Genomic DNA, 21,645 nt, shown 5'->3' with positions numbered 1-21,645 from the left:
CAAGTTTCTGCCCTCTCCTGGCGACGGTAAGCAGTGGGAACAGTGGTCTTAAGGTTTCGGTATTCCAGGAGGCAGAAGCCTTCACTGCCCCCGTAGGTCTTTTGCTGCTGTGTGAACAGAGCCGAATTTATCAGTAAAAAGCCAATGCCATCAAACGTTGATTGGGACTTTGAACAGCTCCGGCATTCAGAATTACTTAGGGCTTATTCAGACTTCTCGCTAAATTGATCAGTTAGCTATTTCAGAAACCTCAAAGAAAAATGGTATTTATATTCTTAAATAACTACATTCATCATTGCCAAGAAGGACTTTCAAACTGCAACAGAAAAAAAAAGAAAAAAGGTTCAGTTTTGACCATGCAGCAGCTTAATCCCTGGCGCTCTTTCCATCGTGCCACAGCGCTAAAACAGAAGATGCCATCCTGCCGCAGTAAAAAGGGCTTTTTAGAAGCACTGTGGAAATAAGTCGGATGGTGTAGTTGCAATCTTTATTCATTTGGAGTCAGTAAGAGAGAGGGGTTTTAAGTTTGAAAGCAGGATTGCTCCTTGGCCAAAAATATTCACAGATAAACCAAAATTCATTCATTAAATATCTCTGCCACTACTGTTTAGTTGCAAATGTAGAGAAAGGAGTAGATAGATTATTTAAAGTACGAAAGCTAATTAGGGCTGGCTGACAGAGTAGTGAATTTTACTTTGAAGAATGGGACAGGTTTTTACGTGACTGAGAGGGTAGAATGTGATCAAAACATTATTAAATCCAAACCATCCAGCTTCCTTCCAGCTCTGCTTTCCCCCCCCTCCCAGCAGCCTCTGCTGTCCAGTCCACTTTTTTTGGAGCTGAAAAAATCATTAGCAATTTCCACTAACAAACAGCACTTCAGCGCAAGGAAGAGACAAGCCTCCAGAGCATAGGGGGGTGAGGACAGAGGTTTTTAGCAGCTGGACTCCTTCCCCAAAGAGCCGATGAGCGAGCTCACACATTAGTTCTAGAAGTCACGATTCTACGATGTAACAAGGACGCTCTGTTACATTTGATACGCAGCAATTAAGCCATGTAAATGTATTTTATATAAACCTGCATGCTATGGCTCTGGGATCATTTTAGCTTCTTGAACTTCCAGGAACTCTTCGAACAAAAACCTCTCAGGAAAGCAAAATGATTATCAGAGGTGCTTTTTACCTTAAGCAATAAAAAGCAATTGCCAGTGTCTGCCTAATGTAATACTACTGCAACTCTCTCGGTGGGAGGAGCCGATGACTTTCTGTGAAGGGTTCGTGGATGGCTTAATAGCTGTATGTTTGCTACTTGTCAGAAAGCTTCTCGTTTAGGAACGTGGATTAAAATTTCTTTGCAGCTGCTCAAAAAAAAAAGAAAGGGTATTTAAAACTGGGCTCCTGTGGCAAGTTATTATTTCTTCCCTTCCCACTCTACCTAAGAACCACGCTTATTTAAGTATACGTAAAGTGTTTTAAATCACTAAATCACTAAAAGAATGTGAGGTTAGTCGCGTGTTAAAGCTTCTACATTTTTTTCCTAGTTCATCCCTTTACATGGTTGCACAGATTTGTATTTCAGTGTTACAAGGATCTTAATCTTTACACCATTTATCCTCCGAGTGCTGTGAAGCCATCAAGTATCCGTATGTCACAAAACAAGGAAGCGCACTTCGTGAACAAGAGCCTAAGGCTAAGTTCATACAGTCTGTGCAGAGCGGGATTTCATTTTCAGTTTGCAAATTTTTCCTGATCCTAGGTGATCAAGAAAGTGGGGACAGAACATAGCGAATAAAAATAGCTAACTGGGATGGAGAGTAATTTTTATTTAACCTGCTTTAAGAAACCCAAAGAAGGATAAGTTACTCTGGAAGAAAGGCTTTAAATAGGGCCAAGATAATTACTACTATATATTTCTGCATTCTGCAAAGAAGTCTTCAGAAAATAAAAAACAAGGCCTACAAAAAAGCAAACCCTTTAAAAGAGGTCCCATTGCTATTTCTTTCCTTTTCTGTAGATCTATTCTTGTGCTGCAGATCCGTTTCATTCATATTTGGCTTTGTTAATTCCAGCTTATTTTGACTGTTTCTTGAGGCGCATCACCAGCCAGAGCAAGCGCATGCACGCTTCCAGTATTCTTGAAATATTTTATTATAAAGCACTTCAAACAAACTTTGATTCCAAAAAAAAAGTTCTCATCTGTAAAAGGAAACTATTCTAAAACAGCATTCATAAAGAAAATAGACTGCTCTTAAGTGTCAACTTCAGTCAGAGCTCTTCTGTAATGGAATCTAAAGACAAAACTGATGGGGTAAGAGCTATTCATTTCATATACACTCATAAAAGGGAGACTAAGATGTTACACAGACATCATGGAGCATCTTATTGTTAATAATGAAACAGGAACACTTGCTAGTTAATTCTGGCCTGACAAAACAGTCCAACATTTAATTTTTTTCATAACTTTTCAGTATTGAAATTATGAAAAATATTTCATAAATATTTTTCAGTCCCAAAAGAGACAAACCATTAACATTTCTCGTTCAATAATTAAGCCAGCCCTGGGTAAGGGTTAAAGCCACTTCAAAGCATCTAACATAAGCAGCTCTTCATTTCATGTACTTCTCCTGTTGATCAGCCAAGATTTTTGCTGAGGATTTGGCATCATAGAAAAGTTCGTTTATTTCTTCAATATGCTCTTTCTCGATGCTGTCTTTCCCATTAATCTTGGCAAGCAGGTTAGCTGGGGTCAGTAACTGCACCGCGTACCTGTGATCAAACAGAGATGGATGAATAATTACAATTCAGTGCATCCCAGGGAACTGAATATATGCAGGGGCGGGAGATTCGTTCGGAAACACACAGCTCTATCAGGAATACAAAAAGCCTGCAAGACCCTCCAGCACATACATACCTTACAGCAGGAAAGAGGAGGATTACAACTCTTTCCTAAAGTTAGCATTCTTCTTAATAGACTACACTATTGTATGGGAGAGGGCTGTCTCACTTCCAAGTGCAACTTACCCTACAGTTTTTAGACCCAGTCGTGCTTAAGAGAGAAGCCAACTGTGCTCAACTTACCTTAAGGTTGTCTTGGTACCAATCTCCCCTAGGTGGTTTAGAGCTTCTTCACTAATATTAATTCCTTCTGTCTGAGCACGAAGTTTTATGATCTGTTGGGATGAATGCGTAAGTGAGGTACCAGCCCAAACAATCGGCATACTGTACTACTTAGCCTAGTTGCTGGAAACTCTGTCAGCTTAGAGACGAGAGATGCTATAAAATGATACGGTGTGGAGAGCCATCCCAGTGTACCACCCGGGTAGCTAAACTAGAATTTGTAAAATTCTAAGTCTCTCAATGGACAAATATGATGTTAAAAACCCGATTATTGCAAAAGGCAGGTGAAGTAACATGTCTGACTACTAACCCTTCATGACAATTCTGCACGGTTAGCAAAGTATATCTACTAATAAGGAGCAGGATATGAGAACTTAGGCGAGAAAACAGAAAAAGCATGCAGGAAGTAACCGACAGGCTGAGTCTTGTGGACAGCTAATTAGTTACTAAATTTTGCAGTGTATCGTTGCCGCTATACAGCACAGTCCTCCAAAAAGCCCTACAGAAAGCTACACCCTTTCCTTAGCAGCTCACAACACACTTTTTATTCAATTGACAAGAAGATAGTAAAATAAATCAAAAAGTTACTTTCTATGATTCACCTATTCTTGCAAGAAGAAAAAAAATCACTAAGAAGAATCTAATCTTTCGAGAACAGTCTCAGGCTTGTACCAGTTTGAAGATCTTTACAAAGTTGGAGAGCAAGATATCACCAATAAGCCTGAGCATATAAAGCTGTAACAAAAGTGGCACAAGTCTCTCGGTAGTCCGTATTACCAGCTGAGTGATAAGGGGCAGACTGGATAATGATGTTGTGTTGTAGTGCTGAGATAACTCTGGAACTGCAAGCCTCATATAATACAGGTATTTTTCACTTTGGCAGCTTTGTAAACAAGATATCAAGAAGCTCTCGTTTAAATTAAAGCCATAAAAATGCGCTAGGGGAGTCAGAGTAGGGAACAGTGTAGAAGAGAGGGGCCTGAAATGGCAGGAAGTTGTGCTAAGATATTAATACGGAATATTGGCAATGATGCTGCAAATTGCAATTTCAAATTGAAGATTTTTTTTTTTTTATCTTTTAGATCACTCAAACATCACTTTCCATTCATTCAGATACTGCTACTTTACTCTTCCCCTTCTAGAAACAAGGTATCTTGAATGCTACATCTTTAACAACTTTTTTTAAATAACTTTTTATCTAGCAACTTGGTAGAACCTTACTGAAGGATCGGGGCCCAAGCCATTAACATATACAAATGAATCGCTATGAAATAGGAAAGGAAGTGTTTATCAGGTAAAATACATTAGGAACAAAAAGTCCCAGTTATAACCTCTACTATCTAACAGCAGGTACATACACAAAAAGGTTTGATTACAATAGCTGACTAGAATATGCATAAAAGTGAATTTTCTCCCTGTTTTGGCTGCCTTAAGGTAACTGTGGGTCTTGCTTTCACAGCAGGGCTACACAATAGGATTTCTACTTTATCAACACAAAGAGAAATATTTTGAACTGGTTATGAGCAAACTTCAGCAGATAAATGGACAATTCTTGTGCTGATAAACAAATAAATTGTGAAAGGCCAAGGCAAAGAGTCTCACACAGAAACATCATCAGTGAAAACTTCTTCCTACCATAAAAGAAAAAGGGGAGCAAAGATAGAGAAATAAATTTATGGATGTCTTATTTTTAAACCACCTCAATTGTATTTAGTTAGAAGCCAAAGTTAAGTGTAATAGCTCCTCCTCTTCTCCTAAGAGAAGTCGTCATTCAAAAGCCTTAATTTAAGGGAAGATGAGATTATCTGACTATGGGAACATGATTTATGGAACATAATGTCTGGACTCTATTTTTAGCTTTAGGAAATGCTACTGTAAACACTTCCTTTCCCTCACTCCTGGGGAGAATGGAAATCACAGCACTTACCCAGCTCTTCTGAAAAACAACAGTTCAGAAATGAGCTCTTTAACAGTGTATTATCTGCATGATAATACCGCACACTAGGCAGGTATTATATATAGCAACCTTAACAAAAAGTAATTCAGAGTACATGCTCCTACTACACTAAGTACAAAAAATTCATATACAGTATAGGGAAGTCCAGACAACAGTCTTTAACACCTCCAGACTGAGTAAAAGTCAAGCTTTAAAACTGGTTTTGTATGCAGACAAAACATAATCGTATTACTGAATTCCTCGGCTGCTTCTACTGTAATCTATGCCATAAAGCTTTAAAGTGTCCTTTTAGGTACGAAAAAATCATCTTAAGAATGGCTCACAACGGCCGTATGTGAAAAGCTCTTCAAACCAAGTGAAATGAAGCTTTGCCTCTATGTTTATATTCGATAAATGCCTCGGCTTCACCTTGGCACTTATCCAGCAGCAGGAGACTATTATCTTGTGACAACGCTCTCCTCCATTGACACTATCTCTTAAATAATACAAAGAATTGACATGATAAACCCTAATGTCTTCTGCATTGTGTCACTTCACAGCATTGAGACGCTAATGAGGGGGATCTTTGACACGATGCATCATAATGGCACCCAAGCATTATAATCGATACACAATACATTGTGATGGCCCCACAGGAAAAGTTTCAGGCATTCAGAAGCATATCTCTGCAACACTCACTGTGCTTACATTTCCAAACTTGACTAGGAGCATGAAAATCTTCCCTACCTAGGAAGTTAAAGCTATAGTACAGGGCATAGAGGCAAAAATGCTGCGCGTGCAGTTACGTTTCTCAGTCCTTCTCACCTCTTACATGGAGAAAGAGCCTGGGGTCTGGGACCAAAGATCCCCAAACATAACACTTCATCTGATACCAACTGAAAAAGCACTACCTGCTGGAACCTGCAAACTGTATGGAAAGCACATCTGTGCAAGAGATAAGGTCAGCTAGCAATTCATGTTATTTCATGCAAGTGAGATGTCACTTTCAGCTCTAGATTTGCTTACCAATACAACTCATCAGTGGGTGGAAATCAGAGAAATTGCATGCGTAATAACCAGCTTACTGTAAATGGTTACTAAAGCAGCATGCAATTAGGAAGCGGTAAGCTTTCTGGCACAAACCCTGGTGACCACAAAGCGTCCAACAGCTCTATAGTAACAGAATATACAGAAACATAGCAGTCATCCCAACAGACTAGAACTCCGGGGACTTTTTAGAATTTCTCTTAAACGCTGTGCATACCTGCTTCATTTCTTGGGGTGTATACAGCATGGTTCGGATAATCATCACTCTATCCAGCAGGTCCAGTGGTATTCCATGAGGAGACACTACATCCTCTGTGCCTCTGAAGGAGAGCCAAACAGGACGAGATCAGATACTCTTCTGAGTTCAGTACGTTGATTTGACTAGTATCGGCTGTAAGTGACTACACATCTACTAGTTTACAATTCTTGTGTATTCCCATAGAGAGACACTCCCCAGACAGAGACAGGAAACATTCCAGTCTGAAGCTCATACTGGACAGCCCAAGGGAAACAAATACTATTTCTGGAGCTCTTAAACATGCCACTCAAAAATACTTAGAGGTGGTCCTTTTCTTCATGTTTACCTCCATTGTACCTTACAATACAGTCTTATCTAAAGTTCCAAAGTATCTCCCAACAAGGAACAAATCATTCTTACTAAGTTGTTTAGCAGTATCGGCAGAAATTACATACACTATCATCCATTTGGAGAACATCCCCTCTTGACGAATAAGCCATTACTCTGTCCAATCCTTCTCCCAGTCCTTCTAGTGAATATTGCAGGGGTTTACATTTCCCTGCTTGCAATCCAGCAAATTGAGAAGTGGAAGTCTGTGCATGAAAGACTGAGCAGGATCTAGGCCCCCAACCATTTTATTTGTTTGATGTACAACACTCAACAGCAAAGGCTGCAGATACATCTGCCCTTGGTTTTCCAAGACCACCACAATTTGCTGTGAAGTCAAGAGTGAAAGATATCCAGATTTCATGAGATTATCTACAGAGATTGCAAGTAAAAACAGTGAAGTACTGGTAGAGAACTACGTTTCTAAGTTCAGTGCTAGTATTCAGGCACTGCAGCTTTGGCCATGGTCTTTCTTGGGAAATGAATCAAAATGCCCTGCAATCATCTGCTGTACTCTTGAGTAGATGGTGTTCTCTCATCTGAAGTGATTCCTTCTCTTATGAGGTTACAGAATCAACTATACTATACAATTAATTTTCCCCTAACCCTTTTAAGAGGCGTCAGTTGGCAAATTAGAGCATTGCTAACTACTTGAGATAGTAGGATACAGTTAAAAGCTTGCTTTTAAGGACCTAATTTAGCAAAATAAGATACAACTATTCTATGGAAATCTTCCTTTCTTAAATCATAGCGTTTTCATAACAAGATCTGCAGTCAATCCATGCTGACAGATCTCTATTTGCTCTACTACTACAAGACAGCCTTTTTACGCCTTTACAAAGAGTGCTGCAATGTCCACCTTAAACATTTTTCAAGGGCTTATCACCTTAACTTCTAAGCAATGCAAGCAGAGAAAGATTAATACCAGATGAGCCACTAAGAGGGAAAAGAATAGCTGGTTACACAGCTGAATTAAATCAATTTAAAGAGTAGCAATCATTGCTAATGACAGCTTGTTTAGACATAATTAGACCTAGACCACAAATTAGCAGTAGAATTTAAGGAAGAATCTGAAAGAGGAGAGCACTTTTACTGAACATGCAAAGAATGCATTGTGTGGGTGCAAAATATTGAAGTGGAGGCACGAACTGAAGTGGAGATGAAAAACAAGTTAATTGGCAAGACTGAAGAATCACAAAAAGCCAGACCAACATAGGAAATAATGAAGCGTAGGGAGAGGCTGAACTGTGACATGCTTTAACAGTAAGAACAGGAAGCTTAAGTCTGATGCAATGAGGATAGCAAACAGCAAAATGATCCAGAAGCAGCGGAGGTTTATAGCCCTGCTGCTTTTGATGTTCCTAATGTGCAAGCAACAGATGTGCTGAGGTATCCAGTCAGAAAGGTAATTGTTACAGGTCACCCAGGAAATAAAACAATGTAGAAGCTTTTAGAGAAAGTGGAATGTGTCAGTGGAAACAAAAGGAGGAACTCCATTCTGCTTTAACTCAGTCAGCCTGGCATTAAATGCCTGTCCCATCATGAAGCTCAGAAGCAGTTCTTGAGCACTGATGCAGCTTGTAAAAAACCCAGGGATTATCACAGATGTCAGTATCAGAGGCAAAAGCCTCCAGAGATTATAACTCTGCTGCTACAACTAATTCCAAGGTTTATGGACCAATGCAAACTGGAAAATTCAACTTTAGACATCATACCTGATAACACAGTTTCCTCGATTGGAAGCAAAGATGACAATGGGGGAAATGGAAGATTCCAGTGCTCGGTGCAGGTATGTGAAACATTCAATATCCAGCATGTGAACTTCATCTACAAAGAGTACACCTGGGACTAGCTCTGCGATGCCTTGATCGATGTATTTATTCACTACCTTATTTATCTCTCCTCGAAGTTTGTCTGAGAACAAAAAGAAACCGTTAGGTGTTGTTCTAGTGAACTATAGGTCTGTATGAAAAACTTAAAGCAAGTAAAAATCTTGATTTTTTTCACGGTTTGGTATCTTACCATCACAGGGAAAAATCTCTATGACGCTAAAATTCTGTGGCATTTTCTACTCTGTTGGGGAGACATCTGTCTGAACTTGTAGCACTTAACTGGTGTAGTCTGTCCGTTCACATGGCTTATGAAAAACTATGATTTTTGTGGGTCTGGGGATTTTGGCGGGTGGGTAAGGCAGTCAAGCCTCAGTTTAAAACATGAAACTTAACAGTTTCCAAGCATGGCCTAAAAGACATCACTGAAAGATCAAAATATTGCTCCTGTATTTCAGCAAAGAAGTTGTGTTTAACAACAACAGAAAAAACAAGGCTATATAAATTTCTGTGAACATATGGATCTCAAAGCTATGCAAGATGTTACATCGATAAATCTGACATTAGAATAAGCAAAGTGACCTCTGGGACAGACAAAATACTTCAAAGGACTGCCATTCAAGTTAGGTATTGAAACAGACTTTGATCTAAATTTAGGTAGTCACTTACTGAACCATCATTTATTTCAAAGCAAAAAGAATAGATCTTTCCATAGAGGTTTTTTTTCCCTCCAATGATCTGTAGGTAGGAAGAGCAGCAGTGCACTTAGAGCATCAAGTCAACAGACAGCTGCTATAGCGGTGTCTAAACCAAACCAAGGTTAGAGTATTTAGAAGTTATTTTTCTGCTCCACAGAAATTCAGTACGGTTGCTTCACTTAAACATGCATCCTAACAACATTTTTCAGATTTGTTGTTGTTGTTCAGTTTGGCTGGTTGTCAAAGCGTGAACCTCACGCTCTCTGGCCGGAATGTTCTGAGAAAGGGGGATTGCACTAGCACTCTAACCTCTTTCTCCCCAGGAAAACAGGTGCAGAGTACAGTATTTTATCACTCTATGTGTGAACTAATAACACGTTGTACTGTTTCCAGCCATTGCAATTCTAGCAGCTCTATTCTGAAACCTGAATATGAATACATATTATATAGACATTCATTTAGATGTGGTGCATGAATAACTCTGTTTTTAATACTCTTCTAACTGGCAAACATATAGATTATATTTGTCTAAAAATACCATGCAGGACTCATACCAGTAATTTCAGTTTTCTTAGGTTTCATCAATTGCCCCATCATAGAAAGGATGTCTTGCCCACCCTAGGAGAAGAAAGTTACAGATCAGCTACGAGGTCTCATAGTGAGCACATACCACAAGAACTTTATAAATCAGGAATTGGTTAAAGAAATTGTTCCTTGCTGTTAACTCGATACTTTACATCAGCAGTTGTTGATAATCTGTCAAAGGTTAGGTCACTTCACTGCAGCAGTACTCTAAACATAATCATTTAGCTACCTCCTCACCCTTACTTTAGCCTCCTTCATTTGAAGAACATAAAAAACCGAAATGAGATATCCTCTTTTAAAAAAATTGTCACAGAGAAGCTCATAAGGACTAAAATTGTCAGGGAACACAGAAACTTGGATTGCCCGCGTGCATGGTAGGTGTTCAACCTGTAAACACAGGAACAATTATGCTGAAGTTTTAAGAGTTTTGAACACCTTGATTTTTATCATGTAAATGATTTTGTTGGAAAAAGGATATTTATTTTGAAATGGAATAGGTTAAGGGCTTGCATATCATACTGTAGGGATGCCAGCCTTTAAATAAAGATACTGTATTGTTAGTGGCTTATATTTATGATGTAGATGGGATTCCCTCAATACTGGGTTTACGTTGAGATACAGCAAGAAGTGATTCTCATGTTTTCATTTCTTTGCTGCAGTATGTTCAGAGCTCTACTGAAAGTCACAAGGAAATTTAACAAGAGGTTAGGAAACATTTCTGAAGGAAGTAGGGACATCAATAGAATCTACCGCCATCAAAAATACTTAGTGACCTTTTATCACAGTGCTTGCATTTTCCACTTCACGGCCACAATACCATAAACACAAAGTAGAATAAATTAATCTGTCTTCAGAACTTTCCATAAATAAAATTATGCAGATTTGGCTGCTGCTACCTTACGTATGTAGGAAAAGGAGCAGCCCACACTGCTCATTTTTTGCAGGGGATGGAGGGGTACAGTGGTGGAGGGGAAGGGGAAAACTACATCTAGTTTATGCACTAACTGTGAAGGCAATGGATCCCAAATATCCATGTAGAAGCTCCACTATGGCTATAAGGCTGTTCTCTGTAGTGCTAGGAAATGTGCTCTGATAAATATTCCATAACCAGCTGCATGAATCCTAAACCAGCAATCTTTAACCTGTATGGCAGGGCCGCCAAGGTAGCCAACTGCAGCATGACCTCCCTCCAGAGGGGAGAGGTAGACTGGCCTTCACGGTGTAACACCTAATGCTTTTCCTATAATCGAATCTTTGAGGGTGATTTAGGACAGCTTAGCTTTCTACATCTCCTTGATTATTCTAGTAACCACGACATCCATGTCAAATAATTTTTCTGTAAAGACTTCATCTGTGGAGTCAGATACCTGAGGTCGAGCATTGGCCACATCCAAGTCATGCAGGGTGACATCCTGAATAATTTCCTTTTTCTTGTGCACATCACCCTTTGGCAAGGGAACATACTCTTCAGCTTCAAGGTCAAATTCCGTAGCATAGATATCACACCTGCCTTGCCTCTGAGAGAAAGCAAAGAAGAGCAACCCAGGTATAGAATTAGTTTCAGTGCCAAAACCTTGAGTGATGTGAACTTGATAAAGGGCTTGGTTCACAATCCCAGTCCTGACAAGCTGCTTCTGACAATTCAGACATCCCCGCTCCCTGCTTAGCAACAGGCATACGCTATCTACTGATCAAAGCTCAAAAACTCTGTTGAAAAACACCTGATATTTTCAGTGGTAAGAATATTCCACTCCCCCCTCCCCTTTTTTTAACCGTATGCAATTCTTGCTAAAGGACAAATCCAGCAGATTAACTAGAGATTGGGAGAACTGTTCAACACTCCTTTGTAGGTGGGTGATTTATTATATGACACAAAATATTATGCTCATCCATTAAACAGCAAGTATTGCTGTACGCTACTTTCTAAATCAGATATGAAAAGAATGCTAACTAATGCAGCATTCCCTTCTACATGTATATATCTTGTGGAGAAAATACCAGAGCGATAAAAGAAAGATTAAATACACTGCATATGTCAGCCTGAAAATGACTAAAGTTGCTTGGTTTTTCCCTCCTTCCCTTAAAGATGTCTTGATCTTACAGAAAAGAAAACTCATCCAGACAGCATCAGTGATAGCTTCCTTGCCAGATGACCTTAATTGTGAACCAGATGACCACCTTCCTTCTGTGCAAGAGAGCATTCTCTCTGCAGATAAGGGCAACACTGGGCTCTTTTTAAAACTTCCGTGTAACCATTTCATGTCAGTTAAGGTTAATAAATCAGGGAGCCTTCTGAAAAAGGCAGAGAAAGGTCTGCAAGAACATATACACCTGCAGAAAAGTGCATAAGTTTTCTTTTACCTTGACGGCTCCGCTGTTTGCTTCAATATAAATAACATCACCGGTTTCCACTCGCTCCTTCTGCAAGCTTTCAAATATGCTTGGGTCCAGCTGGGGACAAGCGAACATCACAGTTGGTCAAAACAGTTCCATATTGTTATGGTAAATAAAGGAAGAGAAATTTAGTCTAAAGCTCACTCTCACTAGACAAAATTAAACTCCAACTCCCCTCAACAATAATTCTAGGCTTTTACAAAGCTGCAGTACTTGGAGTAGTGATAGAGAATAAAACTGGAAGAAGATGCACAAAACTTACTTTCTTACCAAAAAACAATCTGCTACGTGAAGGAAGTAAGCCTACTATCTGTAAGTGCCAGAAACATTATGATAATGACACCAGTTACTATCACAAAGTATGCCTTTGCGTAATGTAACGATATATTTATACCTAGGATGTAGCTCTCCTCTTGCTTTCTAACAAAACTTTTATAAAAAATCTGGCTATAACACTGGATTATGCTACTTGATTTCTTGAATCTGTACCCTCTGTGGAGCTGTGTGAGGGAGACTGAATGCGGAATACGTTAGATGCTTTTGTTTTAGTACATGTTTATTCATTCCTGCTCTGCATTTTCTTGTTTTCAGAGTGAACGCATGCAAGATGATACTTAGCAAGAGTGACAGCTTTCAGTTCTCTCTAACTGACAGAGAAATTGAACACAGACAGAGACTTGTACAAGAAAACAAAGGGAAAGTGGGTCTGAGCTGGCAACATACCAGTTCAATTCCCAGTTCAAATCAAATATTCACTAGAGCATACATCCCCGTGTAGAAAGAAGGGATGTGACAGAAAGAATAATTTATACTGAAGTAGGCAAGATTTCCCAAAACCATCCTCAAAAATTCAGTTGAGAAATCAGGAAAACAAAAACAAACAAGACCTTTCTCGTATGTTTGTTATCATGAACATGAATTTATAGCCAGGGTCAGTGCGAGCATATCACGGACTGAGACAGATCATAGTTCAGAATCCCAATTCAGCACATTTTTCTGTGGTACTCATAATGCTGCAAAACTGCATCAGGATCTCTTCCTGCTTACATTCTCCTTTAACTCTTTTTAAACATACAAGTGTGTGCTGCCAAACAGAGAATTACAGAGGCTGCTAACTGAGTGATGGGTTTATCCCCAGTTGCAATTAGAGACAAGACTAGCATCTAAATATTCTACACAAAGCAGATAAACATACACGCTCAGGAACAGGATAAAGTTGTATAGCAAAAGAAAACAGCCTCTTGGCATCCCCACTGTACAGAGATGGGGATCAAGAGCTTGCAATGGAAATAAGAAGTGATAAAAATAGAAGATGCAGACCTGAAATACTTAAGGAAGTTTTTGAGACTCTACCATACATACCTTCAACTGTTTGGTTCCCTTTGCAGTTTTGAGTCCTATAATTACGTGGCTGATGGTTTTGCCATAACCCCCCATAGGATTTTCAGTCTCACATGGAGTTAGTTCTGTGACTTCTCCTTCATAAACTTCCTTGGTCTCCTTAATCCTCAACCCTGCAAGAAGTTGTTTAGAATAGTTTCAGTACACCAATCGATGGCTGGATACAGTCTGCTGTATTACTGCCAACAGAATGTACCATATTATTAGGCTACATGACATTTAATAGTATTTTTTTTTTACTTTCAAAAGTAGAAAGATCAATTATTGTTGTCTCCTTCAATATTAAGTGAGAATATTCATCCTGTGTCATCAGAGCCAAAGTTCAGCCCAAGTTGTGACCTACAAAGCAGTTTATTGAACTCTTAAGAAACTATCTTCTTTCTGTCTGTTATTATTCTTGAAGCAAATGTCGGCATCCTCTCTCTTTTCTCTCCCCCAAAGAGGGGATTTGCTTGATTTGTTCCCCTTTGTCAGAGAAGCAGTTCATCTTCTAAAACTAAAGATCAGTGACACTAATATGACTGCAAGTTTTACACAATCTTTGTGTAACCAGAAAAGCCCCGCAAAGTAAGGAAAAAGACACGAGAAAAAAGTAACTTCGTAAAAATCTTCAAATTTTAGCAACCAAGTTTAAAATAATATAAATTGATTAACAGGTATTGTGCTAGAACCTCATAAAATTAAGAAACGGTTAATGTATAATTTAAAATACTTTTCAAGTCAATAGCAAAAGGCGAGCTAGATAAAATTTAGCAGAATCTGCAATAATGTAAATTTAAAACTATTTCAAAATAGCTGACAATTACATCCTTACTTTGTTAGTTTTCAGGCAGTTGAGCAATCATCATAGTACTGGGTATCTTCTATTCCAGTCAGGACTATTGTAATTAACTAAGTTATTTTAAATTGATGAATAATATAGAACTGAAGAGTTTTACGGTTATACTGTTCCACAGAAAAACCACTATCATCACCATCACCACTACAATTATGCAGATGTTCTAATGACATAAAAGTTCAAAGAACCCACATCTGAAGAGACTCCATAAAGTATTTTACGAGACACACATGCCATACCAAAAATAATGAATAGGCTGTAACAAGATATAAGGAAGTCATCCTGCCCAGTCTGAGGCTATTAGGACTTTATAAAACTTTCCTTGTTCCATAACTTTTCATTTTGCTTTGAAATAGATCAGACACTTCACCAGTAATCTTGAGTTGCTGATAGGGAAATATCAAGAACTGACAAATATGAGTCTGTCTCCCTCTACTGGACCCAAATTAAGATTTGAAATCTGAGAAACGGGTAATTGTGGCTAACATAAATTTCTTGGTAAGAAATGTTTGCTTTCTCTTATTTAGCACTACATAAAAAGTTCTATATAAAGTTAATTTCAGTAATTTTTTTAAAATGTTTGTCAGGTATGCCAAAACATCAGACAAAAAAAAATAATTAATGAAACTTTGAGTTTTAAAACTGACTTAGACAAGGCTGCATCACATAGGCTACGCATGCAAGGAACGCGAAGCAATATGGGAAAGTGCTGGTGCTGAGAAGTGGGCATTCACAGGTTTGTTTTTCCTTTTTGTTTTGCTACTAATCTTACAGCACAAGCTCTATTCTGCTCTGAAAAACTGGAAGCCCATTTGTGTTTGGGGCATATTTTGTATGCTGCTAAAGCACGTTTTCCAGTTTCATTTCATCTGAAAGAATCCAGTTCGCATGCTCAGAGTCTGCTCCACAATGCAAACCAAAGCCGAGCCAGTGAGGGCAACCTAGAGATTTGCCCTTCAAAAGCTTGCCTCTAATCTAACCTAATGTGCTCATACAGATGTGTCTATAAAAAACATTTACAGACAAACATGATATGAGCAAATGTAACCAATGCTTTGAACTTGCTGCTGATTATCCTTTGTTTTCAAATGAATCTGCATGTATCAACTACAAACTTCATTCTCAAAAGAGCTCTAAGTTAAACATAGACATTTCCTACTTACAAATCAGAGGCACAAGTCTAAGAAGGCAACTGTGGGCTATTTCGTGTTTTGGTTCAATAGCACTACATGGAGTTAAATAATGCTTGTTTGATTTACTGGCAGTTACAATTTGGAGACACGGGGAACAGATATGCTATTTAAGTGGCTATTCCAGTAGTTATTTTTTACTGCAACTGAGCTCTAACATTAGCTACTGTCATCATCCTTCACAGCTTCTAATAAGCCCTACACAGGATTAATCTCTCTCAGCTTTTTTAACCCATACAACAATTCCATCTTCTCATTTCCCACTCTGTCCCTTTATGTTTCTTAGGTATTACAAACTCTACTATACCCCAAGCAGTACTTGGCCACGAGACTGCGGCAAGTCTGTTATTTAAAGACTCCAAACAATAAAAATTCTGTAAACTCTGAGTTATCCTAGTTTCCTTATACAGTGATGGGTCCAAACCAGTCAGACTCTCTTGTTTCCAAGAAACAAAAAAAGGTAAAAAAATTGATGTTAACATCCCTCATCATTTTTATAAATTGAGATGGCTAAACCATCTCAAAGTAAAATGCACAATATGAGCAATAGATAATGTGTACAGAACCTGCTAATAAGGAATTATACAAGACTCCTCCCCAACAGCCCCCCCCCCAAAAAAAAGAACCAACCACAACCCTAAGTGAAAGGTACTGGTTGACATGCGAGCTCAAGCTTCTCTTGCACCCAGTCACAGCTGACATTGCACTGTGCATACAAAATATTTTTTTTTTCAAAATGCACCCTTGTAAATTATTTACTTACCAGGCAGGGAAGCGAAAACGTAACTGAGATTTAAACATGATTAGAAAGTGTTTCATTATGAAAAACGGTAGTTACTAGTCCTTTAAAATATTTCAGAGGTTTGTTTTCTTTTTTATGCTGATAAAAATATTCAATAAAGGTTGTGTTATGAAAATGTGACATGTAATTCAACAGAAAGGAATAAAAGAAGTTACATCTTTCATTAACACCAATATTTGTTTAGAAGTGTCTCTCTACTGACATTCAGGGAATGCAGGGAACTAACAATGTAGCTGGCTGTTAAACCTTAGAGAGTTAAAATACTGCTGTCTCTAGGAATGACAACATGGATGGCGTAAGTTTCATCTGTTGGTTCAGGTTTCCAAATCTCTGACAGGGAACTTCATCACATCAAGGAAATATTGCAGACTACTCAGTCTCTGGCTTCCCTCCCCCAGGCCCTGCCAGATTCATGGTAACCAGAAGACCAGAGACTACTGAGAGTTGCTTTCTTGTAAAAGTCAATGGAATACTTTTGTTTCATCGCGGAACTGAGAGACTTCTTCACCTTACTGCCACCGAATGCTTAGATGAATTCCAAAGGAAAACATGGTATAGAAACCAGGAAAATTAACTGTTAATATGTTCAGTACTAAAATCAGTTAGGCTATCTTTAGCCAATCCTCAAACAAACAAGGGCCACTTCTAACGGCATTTATCAGCTGTCAGCACCTATCATATAAGGGATTTTAGATACTCATCGAGGTCGCATTGCAAATTTAACCAATTTACATCAAGCTTGTAAAAGCACTCTAGAATTGAGGAAGATATTAAGTTAAAGTATTTATTTTGTTGGCATGGAACTTTCTTTGTGCTCGATGAAATACTAAGTCAGGCTAACACTGCCATCTGGGAGTCCCTGATTAAGACTGTTTGCTTAGTAGGGTGAAATCACTAAAATAAAAAAGGAGGAGCATTTTTCTGTCTACAGGTATTTCTGCTAATGTAAGAAACTAAAAATAATTTTTCTTTCAGTTTTATTCAGTCACAAGCAAAACCAGGAGATGAACCTGGAGGATGGGAGGAGATTCTGGGGAAGTAGAATAAACCATAATACAGTTAAATTATGGTTTATAAACAGAAAACCTTATTGACTGACTTCACTAAGTGCGGAAGAGATTCACTAAATTAAGATCAGCGCTGAAAAAAAGAACATACCATGATCTGAAGACCACCATGACCACTGAAAAGTCTTTCCTTTTTAGATGACTGGGAAAAAGCAAAATATGTATCATGCAAATACTTAATTCTGCTGGTTTTCTGAAACCTACCAATTGCACGCCGGAAGTTTTCCATTAGAACTTCTGTTTTCTTGATCTCAGTGGAATAGACCTCACTTCCAACCATAGGACAAAAGGGAACTTTACTTCCCAGTTCCTGAGCAATAGCTAAAGCCAAAGCAGTCTTAAAAGAATAAAAATAAAAAAAAAAAACAAGAACGACACATTAATTTTTATGAGAATTAACAAAGGATTCTTTCTGTACAAAGCTAACTTTCCTCATCATATAACCTTCCATATATTAACTATCAATTTAATATTAACACTATTCCATCTGATGCATATTTCTCACACATAACAACCCTCCTCCCCCCAAAACAAGCTAGACACATATAAAGTGACTTTTATCAGACTTATAAAACACCTTAAAGAAAAAACACTGGGCATTGAATTTGACATCTGATACAAATGCAAAAAGTCTTAAGTAGCTTGGGAAAAATACAAACACAGCAAAAACTATTTAGGCTTTTAACTTCTAAGACTCCTCTTCAGAGACCATATTATGTGTTTGGTAACCTACAAGAGGTGGTTTCACACTAATGATGCCTGAACACACCACTAGATACTGCCAACATTGATGACACGGCAAAAATCAAAATATAAAGCAGGAAATCATGTTGACACATTGAGGAAAAAAATTTTAGTAGAAGAAAACATTAGGTAACCACTGCCCTAAAATGGTTTTGACAACAAATTAAAATGAAACAGATTTGGCAATACTTTATTTCACCTCAAAAAAGAAAAATAATACCTTGCCAGTTCCAGGAGGTCCTGCCAACAGCACAGCTCTGCCAGCCATTTTCTTGCTTTTGATTAGTTCCACTATAACCCCACAAGCCTGTAAATAAGCATTTACGCTGTTAACACAAGTATTGCTATAATATTTTTTGTTCCAATATTATTCAAAGTGTTTAGAAATACTAGGTTTTGTGAGCCTACTAAAGATAAAGAGGATTTCAATTTCATGCACACAAAAGTGAAGCAAGATCAGAAAAACCTACTTCCTACAATCATTTTATCTGACACAGACATGATAAAAAACAAACAAAAAATCACAGGCAACAAAATTCAGCCTAAGAGCACAGACTCCTTGCCGCCTCCTGGAGTTGCATGCATATATAAACGTTTAAAAATAAAGCAGGAAATGAATCTTTGAGTTTCAGAACCACAGATCAGCTAAAGCCAGGGCCAGACACCGGACTAGAGACAGATGCTCCACTTGCACCAAATCTCTGGATTTTTGGTAGGTTTGTTTCGTTGCCTTCGATACGCCAATTTCTACGCCTAAAACCCGGGTGACAGTCGCCTGCCCTTGCATCCAGCTAACGCAAAAAAAGTAGCGGCGTTAAGGAAAAGCCTTCGTTACCCCCATCGCTCCTCGCACAGCAGCGGAACGCACAGAGGAGCCCAGGCAAAGACTTTCACTCGCTAACGAGACTTAGGAAAGACCGGGCTTGGCCCCAGTGCCGCCCGAGGCCCCTAAGCCTTCACCTCAGCCGGGGGGGAGCCTGCAGAGCCCCCGGGGAGCCCGGGCCGGGCCCTGCCGCCCTCCTTCGCTCACCTCCCGCGCGTTCTCCTGCCCCACCAGCCCGGCCCCCGCCGGCTTGGCGGTGCCGCTCTCGTCCAGCCCCAGCCCTTTGACATGGCTGTGGGCAGCGATGCGCTGCGTCTTCGAGGTGCTCTTCACCTCCTCGATCTTCATGGCGGGACAGAACCAACCCCAACCACCCGCGCTCACCACACGCGGCCCGCGCGTTACCAAGGCTCCCGGCGCGCGGCCGCCTCCGCCCGCCCCGCAACGCCATTGGCTGGCGTGGCGGCGCTCTCGATTCTTATTGGGGGCGGAGCACGCCTGTCATAGACAGGGGGTGCATTTTTTTAGGGTCCGTCCACCCGCTTCCGCGTGCGACGCCTCCGGAGGGTCCGGCCCGGCGCGGGGTCTGCGGCGGAGTCGGGCCGGCCGGGCGGGAGGAACACCCGGGGCTGAGGTGGGGGCGAGCGCAGGCCTGTGCTTTCCTGCAGGGGAAAAGCTGCTTGCTTTTGCGCGGCAGGTTTCTTAGCCCTACACCTGTATGAACGCATTTTGCCTTCGCTGAATGCAGTGTGGGGCTGGCGCCAGTGCTCCCCCCCTCTCTCAGGGCAGAGGAAGACTCCCTCTGTGTGTGTCCCCCAGCTCAGTGTGGGGCTGGGTGTCCCTCTCTCTCAGGGCAGAGGGAGCCCTGGGTGTCCCCCAGCTCAGTGTGGGGCTGGGTGTCCCTCTCTCTCAGGGCAGAGGGAGCCCTGGGTGTCCCCTGGCTTGGTGTGGGGCTGGGTGCCCCTCTCCCAGGCACTTGGGTTGCCCATGGATGGCTGACAGCAGGCCAGGACCCATCAGCAATGCTTTCTGAAAATCTCTGCTGGCTTTAGCTTACAAAAGTAAGTGGAGGCTTTCCTAGGGTTTTTTTGAGATCTTTATCAAAGAAAGAGCAAGGGTGATCTGTTACCTGCTTGGTGTCACTCACTAACTTCTAGCTTTTTGTGTAACTGCAAAATAATTCTGCTCCATGTGTCCCAAGACTTTATGTAAGAATCTGAGGCTTTAACAGGTGCTGTACCTACAACAAAACTTACGTTCTTCCTGAGCTTTGACCTACTGAAATGAAGAAAAATACTTCCATCTTCTCAGCAGGCAGCTTCATGGCCTTGCAGCCTGTACCCTCATTTCCTCAGGTCTGTGAGGCTCCTCCAGCTTGCAGGCTGTTACAGCTGCTAACTGGGGTTCTCCTGTACCTTTTATGTAGTGTTTAAATGGTTGAGATGGAGATCACTCACGGTGAAATTTTAGATGAGATTTGGGGATGTGCAGCTCCAGTGTCGCCTTGTTTGTAGATACTGGTATCTCTCTTCCCCCCCAAAAGAGGGGACTTTCTTCCCATGAATATATAGTGCTTTCTGTGTTTGGTTATAAAATTATGGCCGTGTCTGCAAGATTCAAGGCCAATGGATCGACATGACATGATGCGGAGCTGCTGCCTGTGCAAAGGGATGGTGCTGTCTCGGCTCTCCCATGCGCTGCCAGGGAGAACTGCAAGCACACTCCTGTGATGGTACAAGCCAGGAGAGTGGCTTTTAGGAAGGACAGGAGTTATGGCTCAATTTGCAGAAGCCCATGAACAACATATATGGTATTTGTTCCCTTTTTGTTTAAGAACTTCAATTATTTTCGTTATAAATGTCATTCGGCAAAGACTTTGCTATTTGTTGCTTTCATTTTCTGTTAATTGTTCTGTCAGTTTATATTTACATAATCTCGTTTAAAATTGTAATTACAATATAATTGCACACATATGTAGTTCAACACCTTTGTAAGGATATCCTATTATACAACTGTTTAGCTAAGAATTTTTGAATCTAACAAATATAAGCTATCCTTTAAATAATTAGAAAAGCATGTATACTATTGGAGTCTATACATCCTCTCAGGGTCATATTAGTCACAGAATACAAATGCCCAATAGGTACTGAACTTCTTTGTAAAAAAGCAAATATACAACTTTGATTTCTCTAGTGCATTAAACTGCCGCAAGTGTTGTGGGTAAGTCTGGTCAGAGCTCAAGTTTCTGCCAGTTCTGGAAGAACAGTTAGCAAGTCTGAGAGCTCTTAAAGCAGTGATGCTGTTAACAAGAGGTCCAGGCTAGGTATGGCCCTTCTTTTTAGAAGGACTAGCAATGGGTGAAATACATATTCTTTTATTAACTTAGACTGAAATCTGTCCATACGTTCCATGTTATCTCGTTTGATGTTGCAGCTAGGCTTGGTTTTGAGATTATGGCGTTTCAAAGACTGTTTAATAATATTTGCTTATTTCTTTTTTGTGAAATTCGATATATAGGCATGTAGATGGCAGGAATAGAGAACTGCTCTT

At 39.9% G+C, this 21,645-nt stretch overlaps 1 protein-coding gene across 1 annotated transcript; it reads right to left on the bottom strand.

The window, feature by feature from the left end:
* Window positions 1–2,129: 2,129 nt before the first annotated feature.
* RUVBL1 (RuvB like AAA ATPase 1) lies at window positions 2,130–19,556 on the bottom strand. The gene is made up of 11 exons (XM_074602924.1): window positions 19,303–19,556; window positions 18,493–18,579; window positions 17,733–17,865; window positions 13,593–13,744; window positions 12,198–12,287; window positions 11,204–11,353; window positions 9,806–9,869; window positions 8,440–8,638; window positions 6,317–6,419; window positions 3,078–3,169; window positions 2,130–2,765 (listed from the first exon to the last, which is right to left on the bottom strand). Exons 1-11 carry the CDS (start codon window positions 19,441–19,443, stop codon window positions 2,606–2,608), a joined length of 1,371 nt encoding a protein of 456 aa, XP_074459025.1. The 5' UTR covers window positions 19,444–19,556; the 3' UTR covers window positions 2,130–2,605.
* Window positions 19,557–21,645: the final 2,089 nt, after the last annotated feature.

The sequence above is a fragment of the Larus michahellis genome, chromosome 10 (assembly GCF_964199755.1).
Source record: "Larus michahellis chromosome 10, bLarMic1.1, whole genome shotgun sequence".
In the NCBI taxonomy this organism is placed as follows: domain Eukaryota; kingdom Metazoa; phylum Chordata; class Aves; order Charadriiformes; family Laridae; genus Larus; species Larus michahellis.
Note: the sequence above shows the minus strand (reverse complement) of the source record. Positions and strands in the feature narration are given on the sequence as shown.